At 53.0% G+C, this 20977-nt stretch overlaps 1 protein-coding gene across 50 annotated transcripts in view; it reads right to left on the reverse strand.

Annotated features, from left to right (window-relative positions):
• Positions 1–20977, reverse strand: part of MBNL1 (muscleblind like splicing regulator 1) — a 68651-nt gene that overhangs the window by 13701 nt on the left and 33973 nt on the right. For 28 of the 50 annotated variants that reach the window (XM_086843025.1, XM_086843029.1, XM_086843030.1 and 25 more), the window contains 3 exons: positions 8318–8488; positions 6119–6319; positions 1325–1582 (listed from right to left, as the gene is read on the reverse strand). In XM_086843025.1, the coding sequence (XP_086699151.1) occupies positions 1325–1582; positions 6119–6319; positions 8318–8386 (528 nt within the window). In that variant the 5' untranslated portion in view covers positions 8387–8488. Of the gene's footprint in view, positions 1–327; positions 382–1324; positions 1583–6118; positions 6320–8317; positions 8489–20977 lie in introns of all 50 variants that reach the window. The other 22 variants (XM_086842984.1, XM_086842992.1, XM_086842991.1 and 19 more) reach the window with 1 other exon arrangement.

Here is a 20977-nt window from a genome sequence, read left to right on the forward strand (position 1 = left end):
GCAGGGCCGTGGTGACACCCCAGTCCCGGGCCCTGGGCATGCAGGGCGCGCCGCATGCCGGCCCGGCCGCTCCGCGCCGCCAAGCCATGCCAACGCCCCAGCACCCGCCAGGGACACGGGGGACACGAGGGACACGAGGGGACGGGAGGGCAGGGCAGGGCACGCAAGGGGCTGCGGGGAGGGTGCCCGGCCCGGCCCGGCCGCCCACACGCCCTTGGCCGGGGACACGGGGAGGGAAACCGGGATGCTCCATTTCTACACGTTAACCCCAAACTCGACTCTACGATACAGCTACATGCCAAGCTAAAAGGTGAAAGGTCATAGTACCAGGTCAAAGGTTGCCTCGAGGGGTCGCTTCAGTGATTTGACAGCCGACTGAGTCTTAATTAGCAGGCAGCGAGCACATGATGGCAATGGCCAGTGGGGTCAAGCGCATTAACATAAACAGCAAGCAGAGGTGCGTCATGGGGGCAGCAGTGCATTTGGGGAGGTGAGAAAAAACAAATAAAAACAAATCACCGGATGCCGTGTACAACGGTAACAAGACTAGGCATGCACGGGCCCGCGGGGCAGGGCAGCGGGCAGCGGCGGTGCCCACGGCCGGCCCTGCCACGGTTCCTCGGCCGGGCGGGCTGCGGGGCTCACGGCCACCGGGCTGGGCTCACGGCCACCGGGCTGGGCTCCCCGCCCGTGCCGGACCCCGCCGGGAGCCCACGGCCACCGCCTCGCCCCGCCGGCCCTGCCGCCCCCACTGTGCTCCGCTTCCCACACCCACGGGCTCGGCACAGGCGGGACCCTCTGCCACCACAGCCCCCCGCTGCTGCCCTCGCCTCGCCAGCAAAGCAGCTCCTCGCTGGGCCCAGAGCCGCCTGCCACGGCTACGGGCCTGCGCTAGCGCCCGGGACAGCCACCGCCAGCCCTCGGGGCACGGGACAGCACTGGCACGGTCAGATCCACTTCCACCTACACCTCTACGAACACGGACTTACAGAAACTGAACACGGATTTCTCTAGCTGTGCGGCTGGATACGTCCACACCTGCCCGCACACGGACACACGGCCAAGCAGAGACACAAGCGGCCCACACGTACACACACGCACGCACAGGCACACGCGGGTACTCCGTACATCAGCACGCACAGTCAGTCAGACACCTCCGTGCTCTGCAGCTACTTCAGAGCACATCTGGCACCGCATGCTGAGAAAGCTCAGTGCACTGTGTCGTGTCCCCAGGCACACGCACCCTCCTTAGCAAGGACAAACACACATCCACCGTTGCCTCTCCTCAATGTACATCTACGTCCAGAAGTGTTCCCACACTCACCATGGCAGCTGCAGTCGCTGCTGCTTGGGCAGCTGCAGCTTGGTTAACCTGGTACTGGGCAGCCTTGATCTTGGCTTGCAGGTGTGCAGGAGGGTGAAAATATTTGCACTTTTCCCGGGAGCACCTCCCTTTGATGTAATCCATGCAGACGGTGACCGTGTTGTCGTTGGTGTCGATCATGGCGCTGTCGGCGGGGTGAGCGAACCGGCAGTCGTTCTCTCCCCTGTTGCAGTTCCCACGCTGGTACTCTCGACACACCTGTGACACCGGGAAAAGAAAGCCACTTAGTTTTGGTGATGGGTGTTGCAGGCTTGGAGCAGAGACAAGCTTTCTGAAAGCCTGCGAGAGCACCACGAGGAAGGAGGCCTGGCCCAGGCACTTCAGTGGGATGGAGGGCTCAGGGACCTGGCAGCACAGACTGGCTTCTCCAGAGCCACTTCCGATGGCAAGGAGCACGAAACCCCACCGTGATCAGAGCCAAGCACACAGCAGCTGTCATTGTGGCTCCCACTCAGCTGCCCCGGGGCTGCTTCTGTCTCCTCGAGTGTGCCGTGGCCACTGTCGGGAACCACCCAAGCACCCCAAGGCGCTCGACCATGCCCTGCTGTGACCTGGCTGTGCTTGATGTGCTCGTTCAGGCGAGTGGACGGTGTGTGGCCGCCCCCAGGGAGCCCCCCAGGTGGACACTGTGTCCATGTGCCCCCCACGATCTGGGTGCCTGCCAGGAGACAGCGACCCCGGCCCAGGGTGGGGGCCCAGCCCCTGCACTGCTCAGCCATCGCTCCGAGGTGAGGTGGGGAATGCCAGCGGCCACAGTCAGCAGCCAGATGGAGCTGGAGGGCTCAGACACTGCAGCTGCTCGGGTGACAGCCCTGCAGCGTCCCGTGGGCTGCAGCCCCCAGCCCACACACACCCCAGACCCCTGCCACCCCGACACTGTGTCACAGTGTGACAAACACCCGCCCCTCTCCTCACAAAACCCTGTGTCTGAGACTGACATGGCCTCCTGTCATGGTCAGCTCTCCCCAAACTGCCAACAAAACACACTTAGCATTCCAGTTTCCAAAGGCATAGGAAACCAAGGGACAAAAGCAGCCATGTCTGCATAAAAATAAAACCCTTTAGTAGATGGAATTTCCTCTTCAAGGTGGGTGCCTGTGAACTTGGATCATGAGTATTTTTCTCAAGGACCTTGGCTCTGATCCCTGCAACAACCCAGATCTGGTGTTGGTTTGGTTTCCCTTCACACCAGTCCTCTGGCTGCTGTTTAACCCTCGTGCCACTGCCAGTGCCACCTGCCCATCCTCCATGGCTATGAGCTGTCCCCCTGCAGGACCAGGACCAGGTCAGGTGTGAGAACATCTGGCCAGGGTCACTCCTGCACCATCGTTTATAGGCTGTTTTCAGGTGGTGACAGACTCTGGGTGTGTATTTGCACCAGAGCCACACAGGCCAGGCCCAGCCCCTCCACGGCCCCTGCTCATCCCGTGCCCTCTTGCTCTGGGCTTGCAGAACAGATTCTGCAGCGTCTCAGAAACAGCTCAGGCAAATTCCTGGGCTGGAAAATAACCACTGGCCTGCCAGGTAATCCTGCAGCCAGATCCCTTCCCTAGTCCAGTCCCCTGCAGTGACATGCCAGCCAGCACAACAGTCCTGACCACCCAGAGCTGACCAGCTCCAAGAACTTCTAAGTTGCTTCTTTCTGGGAAAACATGGCATGAAAGGACCAAGCAAGAAACAGCAGCTTGGCTGTGGTGATTCCTGACTTTGGAATACTTCTAATAGAAAATTATGGCATTCCAACAGAAACAGCTGTTTTTGATAAAGCATTAGGCAATTCCTTTCTCACTTCCTTGTCCTTCTTGCTACTTTTCTAGTTCACTGAACAACCACACTTTGTTCAAGATATTTCCTGCAGGGAGGAGTGTGAGGAAAGCTGTGGAAGTCTCAAGCCATGACATTTCCATCCTTACAGGAGTGGCTGAAAGCACTGGGCACCCATGCCCTACCTGCATGCTGTCGGTATGAAATCCAGATTAAAGCAATGCCACTGCTAGCAGCAGTCACTGACCTTACTTTACCAAGACTCCCATTAATTCAGGAGACACAGCACTGCCCGACAGAGCTGTGGTGTCTGCCTGCATCCCTGCAAGCCCCAGGTGTACCTACTGAGAGCTTGCAGCTTGGGAACAGCCTGGGTCTGTATGCCAGAACGTGTGCTGACTTAATTCCTGCCAGTGGACATCACTCTTGAAAATAAATATTTAAAATTCTAAGCAGAACCAATCATAGTCCAAGATTAGATGCTAACATCATTGTGGTTATTTTTCTCCAGGACAGTTCATTCCAAGGGAGAGTGAGTGGAGCCTTATAAAGCTCTGATCACGCCATAACAAATGGCAATGCCACGGCTGCAGCTCCCTGGAAGAGCAGGTAGACACTGCTGGCTCCTATGGGAGGTAATAGCCAGATCATGCAGAATCTCCAAAATCCATTCTGCATTTCTGTAGCCTATAAAGTACATTCAAGTATTTTGCTGTTCATAAAAATGACATGCTTGTTTAGTGTTTGGATACTTAATTTGGATACTCCAGATCAGATGACCACAGTACTGGAAAGCATTTACAAATTATGTTATCGCCTACATGTTTCACTGTTTAAACTGGATTTGCAGAGGTAAAAACAGTATTGTGTGACCCTGAGAAAGTCTAGCATCTCCCTGTCATGCAGAGGAGGTTGGCTCAGCAGTGCATCACTTCTCTGAAAGGCAGTATCAAGAGAATGCAGTGTCCAGAGGGCCCAATCCTGCATGCTGAGGTCCCAGATGTCATCGGCTCCCTGTGCACAGCACAGCCTGCAGCCAGCACCAGGGCTGCCCCTGCTTCCCTGGGCACTGGGGTGCTTCTGAGCCCTCATGTCCCACCCTGACCAGCCCATGGGCACTGCAGAAAGCACAAACAAACACAGCAGCTGATCTTGGCAGCATGAGCCAAAGGGTTCCCACCATAGGCCTCCTCCTCTCCATACTCATTTCCAAATCCATTATGATTTATTTATGAATTTACCTAATTGCATTTTGGTTTTAATCCACCTCTGGCAGGTGTCCATCATGAAACAGAGTCCTCAAGGGAAAAACATCCCTGGGTGATTCCAGCCAGCCACCTGTGTTCCAGCTCAGAGCTCGGCACGGCTGCCTCCCCTGCAACCCGAGCGTGCTTTGGGGAACGCTTCCCTCGGGGAAAACATCTCTAAAAAGGGAAATGATGTGATCCCACAGGAGGGTGACCTGTGGTGATGTGAGCTCTGAGAATAGTGACAGTAGCAGCGGGAAATGCTGGCTGCCAGATGACCCTCCACACTCCTCCCAGCTCACCCCTTCTGAGCAGCAGCTTGTCAGTCAGGGATGCAGCTAAGGAAAAGGAATTCATTTCCCTTGGAAAGAGAGTTAATCCCTGTTAGTGCAGATGCACAGGCAGAAGAAACAGAGTTACAAATACAGTCAGCTGCATAAAGCAGAGATCCTTCTTTCTCCTCCCAGCGTTCTCCCTGACTCAGGGACCAGACCCACACCCTGAGACCAGCAGGAGAGAGCAGCCTTGTGCCCTCACACCCATGTCCAGCACACACCAGGGTGACAGCAGGGCAGCCTGGCTGCTCAGCCTCCCCCACCAGACCCAACCAGGCCTGCCAAGCACCTGCTCTCAGGCTGTGCCCATGGGCTGGGATCTATGCTCTCAGGCTGTGCTCTCAGGCTGTGCTCCATGCTCTCAGGCTGTGCTCTCAGGCTGTGCTCCATGGGCTGGGATCTATGCTCTCAGGCTGTGCTCTCAGGCTGTGCTCCATGCTCTCAGGCTGTGCTCTCAGGCTGTGCTCTCAGGCTGTGCTCTCAGGCTGTGTTCCATGCTCTCAGGCTGTGCTCCATGCTCTCAGGCTGTGCTCTCAGGCTGTGTTCCATGCTCTCAGGTTGTGCTCTCAGGCTGTGTTCCATGCTCTCAGGCTGTGCTCCATGCTCTCAGGCTGTGCTCTCAGGCTGTGCTCTCAGGCTGTGCTCTCAGGCTGTGTTCCATGCACTCAGGCTGTGCTCTCAGGCTGTGCTCTCAGGCTGTGCTCCATGCTCTCAGGCTGTGCTCCATGCTCTCAGGCTGTGCTCTCAGGCTGTGCTCCATGCTCTCAGGCTGTGCTCTCAGGCTGTGCCCACGGGCTGAGCCCCAAGCTCATGGCAGCAGGCAGCAGGTCCCTGGCTCCCCGCCCACGCTGCTGCAGCACCGATAAGGTGCCGAAAACACTGTCAGGCCTTTCAGATAAGAAAGATTTGGAGCAAGGGAGAGCAGCAGCTCGAGAGCACCGACACTTGTCAGGGTTGTAGCGAGGGTGATAAGCCAGGTGCGGGAGGCCAGCAGGGGAGCGTGGGCAGCGTGTGCCCAGAGCCAGGGAGGTCGAATCATCCGCACTCCAGCAGCTGCAGCTCTGCACCTCTCCCCAGTGCTCAGTGCCCCCACCATGTTAACACCTTCTGGGCACACACTAACAGCTTTCTGGCTTCCTCTTGCTGCTGCCGTGATCTTTCCTAAATATTTCCATTTCCTTCTGCAGGGGAGGGTCAGAAGCAGAGTGGCAGCCTGAACTTACTGTACAATCACTCTGTCACTCCTCGCTCTTACCGTCACAAATTTACAGCATTACCAGCACAAGTGAAACCTGCATTATTTGCTTTCACAAGAAAAGTATTTCATATCTAGAAAACATAATAAATGATAGCACTTGTGAGAACAAGTTCCACCACCCAGCTCCTACCTCCAGCCTGTCTGTCCTCATCAGCTTCTGGGCAGCGGCGGCAGCGGCGGCAGGGACCGGCACGCCAGGGTTTCCTGTCACCAGCATGGGGGCCGTGGGCAGGATCTCAGCGGGGACCAGGCCCGGGGAGACGGGCCCCAGGTAGGGGTTGAAGGCGGCTGACGCGTTGGTGGCTAAGCTCGGTGCGACGGAAAACATCGGCTGCAGTTGGAGACAGGGAAAGAGACACTTAACGTCTGTGCTTGCCATGCCATCACCAAAACAACTCTCTGGCCATGCCCTAAGCTGAACGAGGTGAGTTACTGCTGCTAACTGGAAAGGAGCACTTGTTGTGCTTGTGGGCCATGAGGAACACCCGTGCAGCTGCTGCACGTGAGCAAGAGCACGGACAGGTATCCACACCTGCCTCTGCTGGTTCTCCTCCAGCTTCCCTGCTAGCTCACAGCACGTGGCAGCTCCTGGAGCAAACTCCCAGTGGATCCACACTCCAGCAATGCCATCATGAATGACAGACACTCTGTAGGGTCACAGAGAGTCTGGGGCTACCACAGGGACATGGTCACAGCAGGTACAACACTGGCTCTTGAGGAAAAGGCATTTGGGAGACCTGACAAAGCATCAACCATGCTTGACTTCAGGCACAGGCAAAGCTTTTCTGACCCTGGTGCAGCTAGAGCTGCCTCAGGAACTCCTGGGGTTTCACACAGTCACAATCCTGCCGTGTCCTACAGAATTCAACAGGCTGGCCATGCAGATACTCAGACACTCACTGCATCAGGGAGATGCATTAATTAGGCCAAAACATTAAACCAGTGGAAGAAGGAGCACATGCAAATATAATTTTCTTTGTTTGTTTGCATGTTTTCTAAAAAGAGTCAAGTGCCCTTGTGGGTGTGAAGATAATTGTGTGTAGAGCCCAAATAATGCTGTGAAAACCCAACACAGAGCTGCTACACTGCGGCAAGGATTAAATAAGCCTCCTGCCCCCAAATGCAGCATAACTGCCAAATAAAATTCAGCTAGGAGTATGTATCTTTCACTATCTAAATAAAGAAGTTACTCAAGGCATTTAGGTTTTTTCCCCAACTAATTTCTAGAGGGAAAAACAACTACAGAGTTAACACAACTCTTTCTCTGTTTCATATCAACTTAAGGCAGACAGCAGAGAACAGTACATGTTTCTATATTCCTGAGGAAATGACTGAATTGTTTGGAAGCAAGAGACATTGGAAATAATGAACAAAAACATGCAGGGATTACTGGACAAAACAGAATGAGAGTTGCATAAATGGGTATAATTTCTGTAATGAATGATTCTTCATCCATGTGAATGAAAAACAATCTGGCAAATATTACAGAAAGTTAAATATTACCCTCAAATACACTATTAATTAACTGCACTTTTGATTACTGGGTTATCAGCTACGTAATAATGAACTTTAAAATAGAACCAGTCTGTTAGTGTGTAACTTAAGAGATGCTGATGTTTGATTTCAGCCCGATACACTCAAATAGACACCGGTGTGTCTGCTGTACAGCAAATAAGACTACCAGATTTATTTTCTACTGTGCTTATTTTATAGCAATATAAATATCCTGCAGCCTTTTGACCACTGCAGAATAGCAGCACGTTATCAGAGCCACCTGGCACTGCTCTGAAGCTCACAGGTACATCAGGATGTGCTGCACAGCTCCCTGTCCTACAGCCCCATCAGCACACGGCCACTGTGGCCAGGGCCCAGAGCCACCTCAGCTCTCTGCTGCTGGCTGGGCTCCTACTGACTGATGCACTAGCCATGGCCAAGCTGAGCCTAACTCCCCCTAAACCAAAGCTCAATTCTGGCAAGCAGTTCTCTGGGAAAGTTCCTCTGAATGAAGGGAAAAGACCCAGTGGGCATCTTCTCAAAGCCAGGAGTTTCCCAGAGCACACGGTACTGCAAAGGAAATGGAAATCTCATGCAGATCACTCACTTTCCAAACTTTGAGAATTAAGTTGCAAAAGATAAATTAACCCAAGATTATTGAAGTTAATTAAAAATATTACTTCAGGCAAGGCAGAATTTAGCAACACAAAGACATACAGAGGGGCATTTCAGTGCAGTTGATTCCTCTCCCATTCCCGACCTCTGTGGGATTTCCCTGGTGTGGAAGTGCCTGCAGTCAGCCCCGGGGGCTGAGGGAACCCTGGAGTGCACGTACCACGGGCTGCAGCGGGGCTCCGGGCATCATGGCATTGGCGAGCTGCATCTGCTGGGCCAGCATGGCCATGTTCTTCTGCTGGATCAGGTTATTCCGGCCATTGATCTCCAGCTGCGTTTTTAAGTGTGGTGGTGGGTGAAGATATTTGCAGTTTTCCCTTGAACAGCGACCCTGAAGAAGAGAATGGGCACAGCAGGATTAGAAACTGCATCTCTGTTCCTCATGCCATGGGCTAAAGCAAACACAAGCAGACACATTCACCAGATACCTGGAAAATGAGCAAAATGTAACAGTCAGAGCCAATTACTGCCAACACGAACTATAACATGTGCTGCTGGAATCAGAGGAGCAGTTGACCAACCTGATTCTGAAGTCCAGATTAAACTCAATGTCCTTATTTCAGTGCTGGGGTTTAGGCTGTTCCACAACTCTCTGGATGAGATCCAAAGCCTGGCAGAACATGCTGTACACCCCAACCACTTAATGTACTTCATACACTCAAATGCTTTAAAGCCATAAAAAAATCATTCCTGTGATCTAATGCAATGTCCTCTGGCTCCCAGGAAACAAGGAGCCTCGCTGCTTCCCCATTTCTATCCACCTAGGAGATGGTCTTTAAGGAAAGCTATTTACTCAAAGACTACCAGGATATACCACAGCCCTGGGTAAATTGTGCTTATGCTTAGCTATCACTAGCTACTATCAAAACATTTACATCCTCCTTGTTTGCAGGTAGCTCTGGAGCCCAGGGCACCTTTAACCTTCAATCTTTTTTAATTTACAGATCTTAGTGAATTTCCCAAAAGAAATGCAGACTTGTCTGTCTGGGAGCAGGGTTTCTTGTCTCGCTTTTATCCCATGGACCTTTACAAATGGTCCACAGAGCGCCCAGGAGCTGGAAACTGCAGGCTGGGAACCACTGCCACAGATCTCGCCAGAACACGGGCACCATTCATCCCTCCACCCTGCAGCGAGCAGCTCCTAATTACCCTGTCACTGGATCCTGCTAACTGTGGTCACAGAGTTCAAGGCAGATTTTCATCTCTCTGAACCTTTTCTGAACTCTCTTCCAATCATTACAAAAGGATATTATAAGTGAGTAAATTCAGAGGCAGTGGTGGATGCTGCAGAGTCCTGATGGGCCACAGCAGCACACCAGGGGATGAACCAATCCTGTGGGACTAAAGCTCAGGACAAAGTGCTCCTGAGGCTGCCAGCACACCCCTCAGCAGAGGCTCTGGAGCAGTGGGGTGAGGGGCAGAGGGCCAGCAGGTCCCTCTGTGTCCCAGCCCCTCTCACATGGTGCCAGCCCTCGGCCATCGGACAGCACCGCGTCTGCAGCAGCTGCCACACACACTCTTCACTCCTATTGCAAGCATGGCAGCAAGCACACATTAGCTTTGCTCTCCTTGCAGCAGTAAATCTTTTAATCTCATGCTGCCTCTCCATTTCTTTTTTTGGTACTTAATACATAGATTTATTTCCTACTCTGTGTAGTTCACTTTCATTGTCAAAAATGAAGAAATGCCATGCACTCCGGATGGGAGCAGGATGTGCCTGACCTTGCTGTGCTCAGCCTCCTGTGACACCTCACTGGGTGCAGCACAGGGCTCAGCACGGTCTGGTGATCAGGAGTTGGACTGGGAGGATCTCTCACCTTGCCTTCAGGGGAGCAGGAACATGTGCCTGTCCCCAGGCACCTTCCCACAGGGCAGAAGCATCCCCAGCTCCACACCATGGCTTTACTCCCCACAAGGCTCAAGGCACTTTGTGTCAACACTTGCACAGTTGTGCAAAGTGTGGAAAACTCAGACAAAAAAAAAAAAAAAAGACCAATCATGCCTTGGGAAAAATCACTCCTAAAATCCTACATTCTGAAAATACAGGTATTTCTAGAAGATTTGGATCCTCTGACAGGCATGCTGGAGCATGAGAGTACGCCTGGGCTTTTTAGACCTGCACACAGGTGAACAGGAGTGTGCCCATTTCTGTGTGGTCACCACCGGGCTCTTCCCCACACCACAAATTTGGGAAGCACACCACACCCTGCTTTTAACATCCCACACTGAATGTTAGGAATACAACTGCAATTTTTGCTCTGTGATAATAATCTCCTTCCAGAAAACACCATGACTGCACATTTAATAACACAAAAGCTTTCTTGGGATCCCCTTCTGAGACTGCAAGCTCCTTTACTCACTGACTCTGTGATTCTGTAATTTTAAATAGCTATTCATGGTCAGACCCACAACCCTCTAACACTTAACAGGCTACCTCCTAAAGAGAAAAGGAAAATCTCCTTGTGGCCAACAGAGCCTCCAGTGGGTGCTGCACATCCCAGCTGCGCTGCGTGAACACCCATCACTATGAGTGACAGTAAACTATAATTAACAATTATTAATGACTGTCAGGATTTTCAGGCCCTCGGTCAGCTGTGGGTGTCCCGAGGGTGCTGCTGGAGCTGCGGCCGTGCTCCCCCGGCCGGGGGCTCTGCCTGGGGCTGCCTCCCCGTGCTGAGGGTGCCAAAGCTGCAGGAGCAGCTCAGCAGTGCAGCTGGAACACACGGAACGCTTCTGATCCAAAACAAACAGCCAAACACCTCCCTCTGTCAGGGACTACAAATTCCTCCTGACCCGGCGCGTTTGAACCCGCGGGAGGATGGCTGCTACATAGCATCAACTATTGCCTGTAAATGGTAAAACTATTTATCCTGATGCCCCTGTGTTTTACAGGAAAACATTTAACTCCATGCAAGCTACGGTTTCCTTTTAACAATAAACTGTTTGCAAGTGCTTTGTGTTGGGGCTGCCCACCACGTTCAGAGAAACCCTCGCAGTGTTACAGGGCCTGCCTTGAAACACACAGGCCCTGAGGCAGCAGAGGCAGGGCTGCAATCACTGAGCCTCTACACAAGGTGAAGCACAGCCTGTTCAGACAGCCCAACACCTGCTGAGGGGACACTGCACCCCGCTTCTGCCTGTTCAGACAGCCCAACACCTGCTGAGGGGGCACTGCACCCCGCTTCTGCCTGTTCAGACAGCCCAACACCTGCTGAGGGGGCACTGCACCCCGCTTCTGCCTGTTCAGACAGCCCAACACCTGCTGAGGGGACACTGCACCCCGCTTCTGCCTGTTCAGACAGCCCAACACCTGCTGAGGGGCACTGCACCCCGCTTCTGCCTGTTCAGACAGCCCAGCACCTGCTGAGGGGGCACTGCACCCCGCTTCTGCCTGTTCAGACAGCCCAACACCTGCTGAGGGGGCACTGCACCCCGCTTCTGCCTGTTCAGACAGCCCAACACCTGCTGAGGGGGCACTGCACCCCGCTTCTGCCTGTTCAGACAGCCCAACACCTGCTGAGGGGACACTGCACCCCGCTTCTGCCACTGCCTGATGCTGTGGGACCACAGCTGCCTCTCCCAGAGCCGGTCCCACACCGTAACCACAGCTGAGGGCAGTGCTCGCCCTCCGGGCCCTGCAGCTCCCCCAGCCCACAGCCTGCCATGGAGGGGCTGTGCCTTTAGAACAGCTCACAGCCTGCCATGGAGGGGCTGTAGCTTTGGAACAGTTCACTGCCTGCCATGGAGGGGCTGTGGTTGTGAACAGCTCACAGCCTGCCATGGAGGGGCTGTAGTTCTGGAACAGTTCACAGCCTGCCATGGAGGGGCTGTGGTTGTGAACAGCTCACAGCCTGCCATGGAGGGGCTGTGCCTTTAGAACAGCTCACAGCCTGCCATGGAGGGGCTGTGCCTTTAGAACAGTTCACAGCCTGCCATGGAGGGGCTGTGCCTTTAGAACAGTTCACAGCCTGCCATGGAGGGGCTGTGCCTTTAGAACAGTTCACAGCCTGCCATGGAGGGGCTGTGCCTTTAGAACAGCTCACAGCCTTCCATGGAGGGGCTGTGCCTTTAGAACAGCTCACAGCCTGCCATGGAGGGGCTGTAGCTTTGGAACAGCTCACAGCCTGCCTTGGAGGGGCTGTAGCTTTGGAACAGTTCACAGCCTGCCATGGAGAGGCTGTGCCTCTGGAACAGCTCACAGCCTGCCATGGAGGGGCTGTGGTTGTGAACAGTTCACAGCCTGCCATGGAGGGGCTGTGGTTCTGGAACAGCTCACAGCCTGCCTTGGAGGGGCTGTAGCTTTGGAACAGCTCACAGCCTGCCATGGAGGGGCTGTAGCTTTGGAACAGCTCACAGCCTGCCATGGAGGGGCTGTGCCTTTAGAACAGCTCACAGCCTGCCATGGAGGGGCTGTAGCTTTGGAACAGTTCACAGCCTGCCTTGGAGGGGCTGTGCCTCTGGAACAGTTCACAGCCTGCCATGGAGGGGCTGTAGCTTTGGAACAGCTCACAGCCTGCCATGGAGGGGCTGTGCCTTTAGAACAGCTCACAGCCTGCCATGGAGGGGCTGTAGCTTTGGAACAGTTCACAGCCTGCCATGGAGGGGCTGTGCCTCTGGAACAGCTCACAGCCTGCCTTGGAGGGGCTGTGGTTCTGGAACAGCTCACAGCCTGCCATGGAGGGGCTGTGCCTCTGGAACAGCTCACAGCCTGCCTTGGAGGGGCTGTGGTTGTGAACAGTTCCCAAACAGCTCGGAGCAAGCAGAATTGCAGCTGGGGGAAAACACACATCTCCAGGGCAAGGAAGGGAGGGCATCCCCCTGCCTCAGCTCCCTCCAGGGCACAGCGATACTGATGGCAGCGAGCTGCAGACACTTTCCTAAGTGAATCCTTTCATGTGAAAACACACCAAAGTGACCAGTTAATGACGTCTTTGTGTGTGATTCTCGTACATAAAAGCCTCAACCCCTCTAATGGATCATTTGGCTTGCACAGCTAATAGCACTCCTACGGGAGCTGTCCTACTGCCATGAAATACAACAGGATTTAAAAAAAGAAAGAAAAAAGCAAACAGAACAAGCAGACTGCCAGCACAAAACAGAAGGAAAGACACCAGCTCAGCAGCAAAACCCTCCCTGCTGCTCCTGCTGCTGCGGGTCCCTCCTCCTCCTCAGCCCGAGGAAGCACAGAATGATCCCCAGTGCCACAATAGTGGCATGAGGACAGGGACAGGGATGCAGATGGGGACATTCAAACCTGTGCCACTTTTCTTTGTACTGTGATGTCAACTGAGCACCCATCCAGCCCTAGCCACTCTGATTCTGGGTAAGGTGGCTGCTGGGACATCCCCAAATGACCCCAATTCTCATTTCATAACAGCATTAGCAAGTGCATCAACCTCGTATAGATGTACAAGTAATTATATAAATTCTTTAACTTTTATACACGTTATTTATATTTATGTATTTTAACATTTATATGTTTTTAAAATTTATATAAATATTCAATAGAATTTGTGGTTAATCTTGGTATGACTACAAATGTTTGTATACCCCCATGTCTGTATAGACACAACATATATGTACCAATCCATCACTTTTATGTTGACACTCCCAGGACACACAAACTCTGCAGCCCGAGATGGAGCACACTTTATTGCCTCCCAAGCCCCCCTCCTCCTGCCCCCAGGCAGTGCTGTGCCCCAGGACACCAGGGAATTACATTTTTCCAGGTGGGTACAGAGAGAGCAGCCTCCCCCCAGCCCAGGGGGCTATGTCCCCCCAGGCACGGGGGTCACAGCACCCTTGGGAACCACGAGCTCTGCCCAGAGAGAGCTCCAGCTGCTCCTTGAACTTCCAATGCTGCCAAATCCTTTCAGAGAAATCTCTGGCAATCCATAGGATCCCCACTCAGGCACGTAAAAACCCACAATTTAAGGGGAGAATGAATGGCTTTATGCATCGAGTAAAACACACAGGAGACTGAATCTGTTTATTGGTGCAGATTCCCGTGGTGCCCAGCAAGTGGGAATCTGAGAACAGATGGGAACAGAACAGTGGGATGCTGAGCAGGTACGGGATTGCTGTGGTCACACTCCTGCTCACAGCTGTAATCCCCTGACAGTGACACCACAGGCACGACACACAGCACTACACAGAGCCTTCTCAAGAGGTTTGCCCTGGAACAGACAAAGCAAATAAGCAGCAGGAGAGGGGTGAGGCACCACCACTGTGCTGAACCCTCTGCAGAGAGCTCAGGAATGAGCCCATCACGGGCACCCAGAGCACAGGGACCGCAGCCTGGGCTCCCCTGACAGCTGCCTTTGGCTCCCAGAGATGCCCACAGCCACAGCCTGGCACCCCCTGCCCCATCAGAGAAGACACGTTCTGACAGCACCCACATTCCCCACCTGCAGCTGCATGTGGCCAGGGCCAGAGCCACCCCTTCCAGACGTGTACAAGGGCTTGGGGTACACAAGCTCCAAAACAGGGGAAGAGAAGCAATCCCTGAGCTTTGATGCACTATTCCCCTCTCAAGACCCAGGCCTTTCGCCAGTGTATTTTCACCAGAGGTGCTGAACCTCTCCTGCAGCTCCCCCGGCTCTCTGGAGGCTGTGATGCACACCTTGGCTGCGGAGGCTGCAGGTGACGCGAGGACAGGGCTGCAGTGCTCCCGTGCAGACGTCAGCGCCCTTACGGCTCAGGGCAGGCTGGATAACACAAAAATCAGCGTCACGTCGATAAATTGTTCTCTGCTGCCCAACAGCACAGCAATGGCCTCCTCCAGCAGGCTGAAGGTCAGTGGCTGTCAGTTCTTATGTCTGGATTTTTATGGGAGGGAGGCTGCTCTAAAAGCATTGCTGAGAACTGCAGCCCCACACCCCAGACACGAAATCACTGCTGCAATCATATCCTGAGATGCCAACACATCCACGTTTGGGGTTTACATTGGCAGAGTTTATATAAGAATTATACCTTTCCCTATTTTCTTGTTATCCTGTTAGTTGTATTTTTCCCTTGGTTTTAGCAAGAACAGCATCTTGACATGCTTTTGACATGTATTTCAAACACAATTTAAATATTATTAGAATACATTTGTCAGGCAAACATATTATTGACTGAAAAATAATTAATTCCCCAACATTAGTAGGGAAAGTAATAATTAAAGTATTATTTTATTCAAGTGAAGTTAAATGATAATTTGGCTGAATTTGGGAAGCTTATCGAACTTCATTTCAAAATAGGACCTGAGTTTACAACTCAGCACAGATGAAACAAAGCACTCTGAGAGGAAAAGCTCCAAATGGGAAATTTCGTAGCATCACAGAATCACAGACTTGTTAGGGTTGAAAGTGACCTTAAAGATCACCCAGTTCCACCCCCCTGCCATGGGCAGGACACTTCCCACTATCCCAGATTCCTCTAAGCCCTGTCCCACCCAGCCTTGGACACCTGCAGGGAGCCAGGGGCAGCCACAGCTTCTCTGGCAACCTGTGCCAGGGCCTCACCAGACCCACCACTCACAGAGAAGAATTTCTGCTGAAAGAAGAAATCTGCCTGGACCTGTCCTTATAGATTAATAAACATTTCCTGAAACCAAGGTCAGCCACTCAAATGGGAACTGCTCTGGGGATCAATACCAACGTCTGCAGATATGATTTCAAATTAATCCCCTGAGCTCTGCTCTGAGATGCCACTGCTCTTAGAATGTGGAAAGCAGAGAGTGAAGCCTCCTCCAGTGGAGAGCACCAGCACAGGGACCTGTGGCCAGGCACAGAGCGGCTGCCTGGCACTGTGGGAAGCAGTGGATGTTGGTTTGCACCTGGAGAAGCCAACAGCTGCTTTCTCAGCACGAGGAACTTTCCCCCAGAGCGTACAAAGGATCCCAAGTTTGAATTAGCAGCATGAGCGATGATCTCGACTCTCTTTCAGCAGCACCACACAGAAATCTCCACTGCCACATCTGCGAGGGCTGGCTGGCACCTGGCAAAACAAACCTGGCACATCCCACTGCTGGAAAACCCATGGGCTGCAGGGCAGCCTGTGACATCCCTGAAAGGAGCACGGAGACGTGACCTGATTTTCAGGAATGCAAACAGCTCCGGGTCCCTGACCGCACACGTGCAAGAGACGTTTTACAACACAATAAACTCCCTAAGACGGAAACATACTGCTTGATCACATCCAAACCTTTCTACTTAATTACTGCACTCTTCCAGTGGTGCCAAAACAACCCAGAGCAGTGGCTATGGAGGCGATGGGGAGAGCTGTCAGGACTGGGACAGGAATGGGAAAGGCATTACCGAACCCACAGCCTCTCAGAGCAGCAGGGAGGCCTGTGTGGCTGCCATACCCACACACTTGGGCAGCTGACACCAAGTTCTGCCTCTGGAAACCAAAATATTTGACACTTCTGGCTTTTCCGTACAGCTTGCTTACATGATAAGCAAATTAAGGCCATTCAGTCCCCTCAGTAATAAAACGAAAGAGAGGCCCATATATCACACCTGGCACCCAGCACAGGCTGCTGCAGGAGGCACAGGAGCTCCAGGGCAGTTTAGTCTGATGTTCCTGCACCACAAAACACTCAAGCTTGGAGATCAATTTCCACAGCAGGCTGATGGACCACTAATGTCTGTCACAGAGGGTAAAAGGTGGACATGGAGCCCCTTAGAGCAGCATGGGGTGACACACAGGTTTGACAGTGAAGGTTCATAGCTGCCACCACCACAGTGCCACTGACTGCAGGTGTGTGGGTCAGTGCTGCCCTGCCCTGCAAACCTGAACAACAAGAGAAGTTCACCAGGAATGAAAGGAAAACCACTCAGAGTTTCCAGTAACAGGACACATCAGGCCAATGAATGCCTCTCCCAGCCAGAATCCCACTGTGACTGAAAGGATGAACCCACAGAAAGCACTGCCACTGTCCAACAAGAATTTTAGGAACTAAATAAAGTTGAAGAATTTATCTTTCAAAAAAAAAAAAAAAATCCAAACCAAATCCAGGAAATCTTTAACAATTTCTAAGAAAAAATTCCACCTGTTTTCCACAAGAGGGAACTTTTGACAAGACAGTGATTTCATACAAAACACCCCTTTAAAATCAGTCAGTGCAGCTTCCCAGGAGCAGAGGCAGAAAGGAGCCCCTTAATCAGCAATTCAGGAGGCATTAATGAACCCAGCCACATTCACCTATGAGGGCAGCACCCAAAGGGACCCCCAGATCAGCAACAGCCCCTGGCACGGTTGTGCCCAGCCCAGGGCACTGCCATGTCCCTCCCCAGGGCACCACCACATCCCCCTGAGACACTGCCACATTCCCCCTCCAAGGGCACTGCCAGGGACACCACATCCCACCCCAGGGCACCCTGCTATCCCACACCTTTCCTCTTTCCTTCTGTTAGATAGCAATTAAGTACCCTTGGTCTCTTAGAAATTTTTTTTTAAAGCTCATTCTGTCTGGTTTGAAGTGAAAATCAAAGAACAAACATTAAAAGATAAAGATTAGGCTGACAGAAAACTAGGCTTGCATCTTTCCTTAAATGTGCAAGACAGACTCAACACAGCTCTTCATTTACTCTCTACCATATCATAATTATCACATAACAGAATTGTTAGCCTTGGCCTTTGTTTCTGTATGTGTCACCTCTATAAAACCCACGGAGCCTAATGGGTATGGTGCCCTGGAATTTGGTAATTGACAGAATTCAGCACGTGGAAGTAAAACAATTAAAATTAATACTTGTTGTAGTGATAAAGTGCCATAAAAAAGTAAATAAAAAAGGGAGATGCTCTTTCCCTGGCATAGCCAGCCCTGCTGTGGCCTGGGGTCACGAGTGGTTTAATTGGACATATGAGAAACTGTCTTTCATGCTGTGACATTTATGTGTCAGCTTTCACACCCAATCTCTGCAGGCACTATTCATTTCCTGTCAGCTCTGTCCCCGTTTGCTTCCAGATGAAGTTTCCCTCCCCACTTTTGAAATTCTGTGTAATTGATGGTGCCTGGCCACAAGCAGCAGCTCCAGCAGGAGCCGCCCGTGGTGCTGGGGACCCGAGGAGCTGGCAGCCGGATCTGTGTGACACAGCAGCACTGGCTGGCAGCCTGCAGCCCCTCTGGGCACCTCCCAGCCCCACTGGCCCTGTCCCACCCTCCCAGCACCAGGGGAAGCGCCTCAAGCTGCTCCCAGTGCTCGGGATGTCTGAATAAGCCCTCGGTGGCTGCGCGAGGCAAGGCCCTGACTCAGCTCTGCATGGCCACCCCTAATACACAAAAATAGCTTGTTTATTCCTCCTGAGGTATTATTTTTACACCAGCAGCACTGGGCTGCCGTGGCTGTTTGCTGCTACTGGTCCCAGTGGAGGCACGTGGTGGGGGCCAGGTGCATGAGCCCTGCCGGATCGGGATGTCCCAACCCCTGACCACCCTGCCTGGCTGCAGAGGGCTCAGTGCGGGGCTGGCAGAGCTCCCTGGACTCAGGGGGTCCATGAGAGACACCTGCCAGCCCTGCCCAGCACCCTCCAGAGCTCCCTGGACTCAGGGGGTCCATGAGAGACACCTGCCAGCCCTGCCCAGCACCCTCCACCTCCCCACAGCATCAGCCAATGCCTCCAGGCTGTCCTCGCAGCTCCAGAGGGAAAACCCTCTCCTGAGCAGCTCCTTCGATTTCCCATCATCTGAAGGAAAGCCCTGCTAAATCAAAGTGTGCCTGTGGTTTCCAAGGAGGCAGGAACAATTCCTCTGTACACACAAACACACCCATCAGGCAGGGACAGCTCAGGACAAAGCTGCGATGCCGCCCTGGCTGCACCCACACCAGGTGGGCTCACATCACAAACCAAAGTGCAGCTCTCCCTCCACAGACCAAACATGGTCCACAGTGCATTCCTGCAGCATCCAGGTAACATTCTCCTGGCGTTCACAGCTCTTTGTAAATCCTGCCTTTAGTGGAAATAAGTCCAACAGAGTGAATGGGAACATCCCTGAGGGCCGCAGGATGAGAAATTGAGAGGTAAGTGGGAACGGGACAGAGCGGAGCGGGACAGAGGCAGAGGAAGCTGCTGGCAAGTATTGCCCAACACGACAGCAGGATTGGGGAAAAACTGACAGAGTGGAATAACAGGAAGCTTAGTCACTTCTGGACAAAGAAAGCGAGCGTGCGAGCGGGGCGGAGGGGAGCGGAGGGAGGGACGGGACACGCTGCCGTGGGCACTGCACTGGCCAGAGGACACTGTCCTGCTGCCCTGCTGCACCAGACCCACCACAAAGCCAGCAGGGTCCTGCACAGGCTCCCCCAGTCCAGCTGTGACCCTGTAAATCCTCACAGCCAGCTCCTCCTCCGCCTTCCTCAGCACCGAGAACAGCCCAGCTGCTCGGCTTGGGGTGCGTGAAAAAACAGCAGCAACAGCCCCCTGGAGACCCCTGGAGCCCCCTGGAGACCCCCGGAGACCCCTGGAGCCCCCTGGAGCCCCCTGGAGCCCCCTGGAGCCCCCTGGAGACCCCTGGAGCCCCCTGGAGCCCCCTGGAGACCCCTGGAGACCCCTGTGCTGGTGATGGAATTACCGTGGCTCTGGTGCCACTCCGGCCAGCTGCTAGCCAGATGACAGAGGCACTTTGCAGAAGCCTCAGGAGCGGGGAGGAAAGTGGAAAAGAAGATCAGATTTCCCTGATGGCAACCAAATTATGGTCTGCCCCATCACTGATGAGGGGATAACAGCACTGGGTGTAAGTAAAGGGACTTGAAAAACACAAACACAAAATTTTACTACATCATCCAGAGAGGCAAGAGAAAAGACAAATTTGAAGTAATTAGAAGCTAGATAAAGAAAGCCACCAAACCATGGCCAACTGATGACAAGGTTGAGTAATGTCGCTTTTTTTTACTGCTTAGGCAAACTAGGGAAGAAAAGGATATAAATAACAAACGGTATAGCAGCAGAGAAATAAAGAAACTGAAGCTAATTTTATAGTTCAAAAATTCTTACAGGAAGGATCAATCTCAGTAATTCAGACTTGAGGGACAAAGATAAATTATACCAAAAAATGTTGATGTACTCAACATCAGAAGGCAAACAGAGAGTTAAAAGTCTTTAACAAAGAACAAATTGAAGCAAGCAAGAGTAGGAAAGGGAAAGTGTGGTGGGTAAACAAAGGCTGACACATCAGGTTTGTTTTACCTTGCAAGTGTGCATTGAGGCACGGTAAAAGCTTCCTAACCAAACAAACACCCTTGCAGTCCCTGCGGGAAGCACCCCGGGAAGGAGGGCAGGGCTGGAGCAGCACCACTTCCACTGTGCCTTGGGGACACACTTGTCACGGCTCTTTGGAAAAAACCAAACCAAATCCAGCCCTGAAGCACTGACCACCTCCAGGGACAGCCAAGGAGCAGAGAAGATCCCAGCTGGGGAGGAAAAGCTCCGTGTCCCGTGGAAGGCAGCACAGCACAGGCACAGAGGGAACACCAGCTCCCTTTGCCAATTTCCTCCTCTGGGTTTCAGCAGGGCCTCGCCATCCCCATGGTGACAGGGCAGTGCAGTGTCCATCCCCAGGGTCACAGGGCAGTGCAGTGTCCATCCCCAGGGTGACAGGGCACTGCAGTGTCCATCGCCAGGGTGACAGGGCACTGCAGTGTCCATCCCCACGGTCACACGGCAGTGCAGTGTCCATCCCCAGGGTCACACGGCAGTGCAGTGTCCATCCCCATGGTGACAGGACAGTGCAGTGTCCATCCCCACGGTCACAGGGCACTGCAGTGTCCATCCCCACGGTCACACGGCAGTGCAGTGTCCATCCCCAGGGTCACACGGCAGTGCAGTGTCCATC

This window comes from Cyanistes caeruleus, chromosome 10 (assembly GCF_971803275.1).
Source record: "Cyanistes caeruleus chromosome 10, bCyaCae1.hap1.1, whole genome shotgun sequence".
NCBI lineage: Eukaryota > Metazoa > Chordata > Aves > Passeriformes > Paridae > Cyanistes > Cyanistes caeruleus.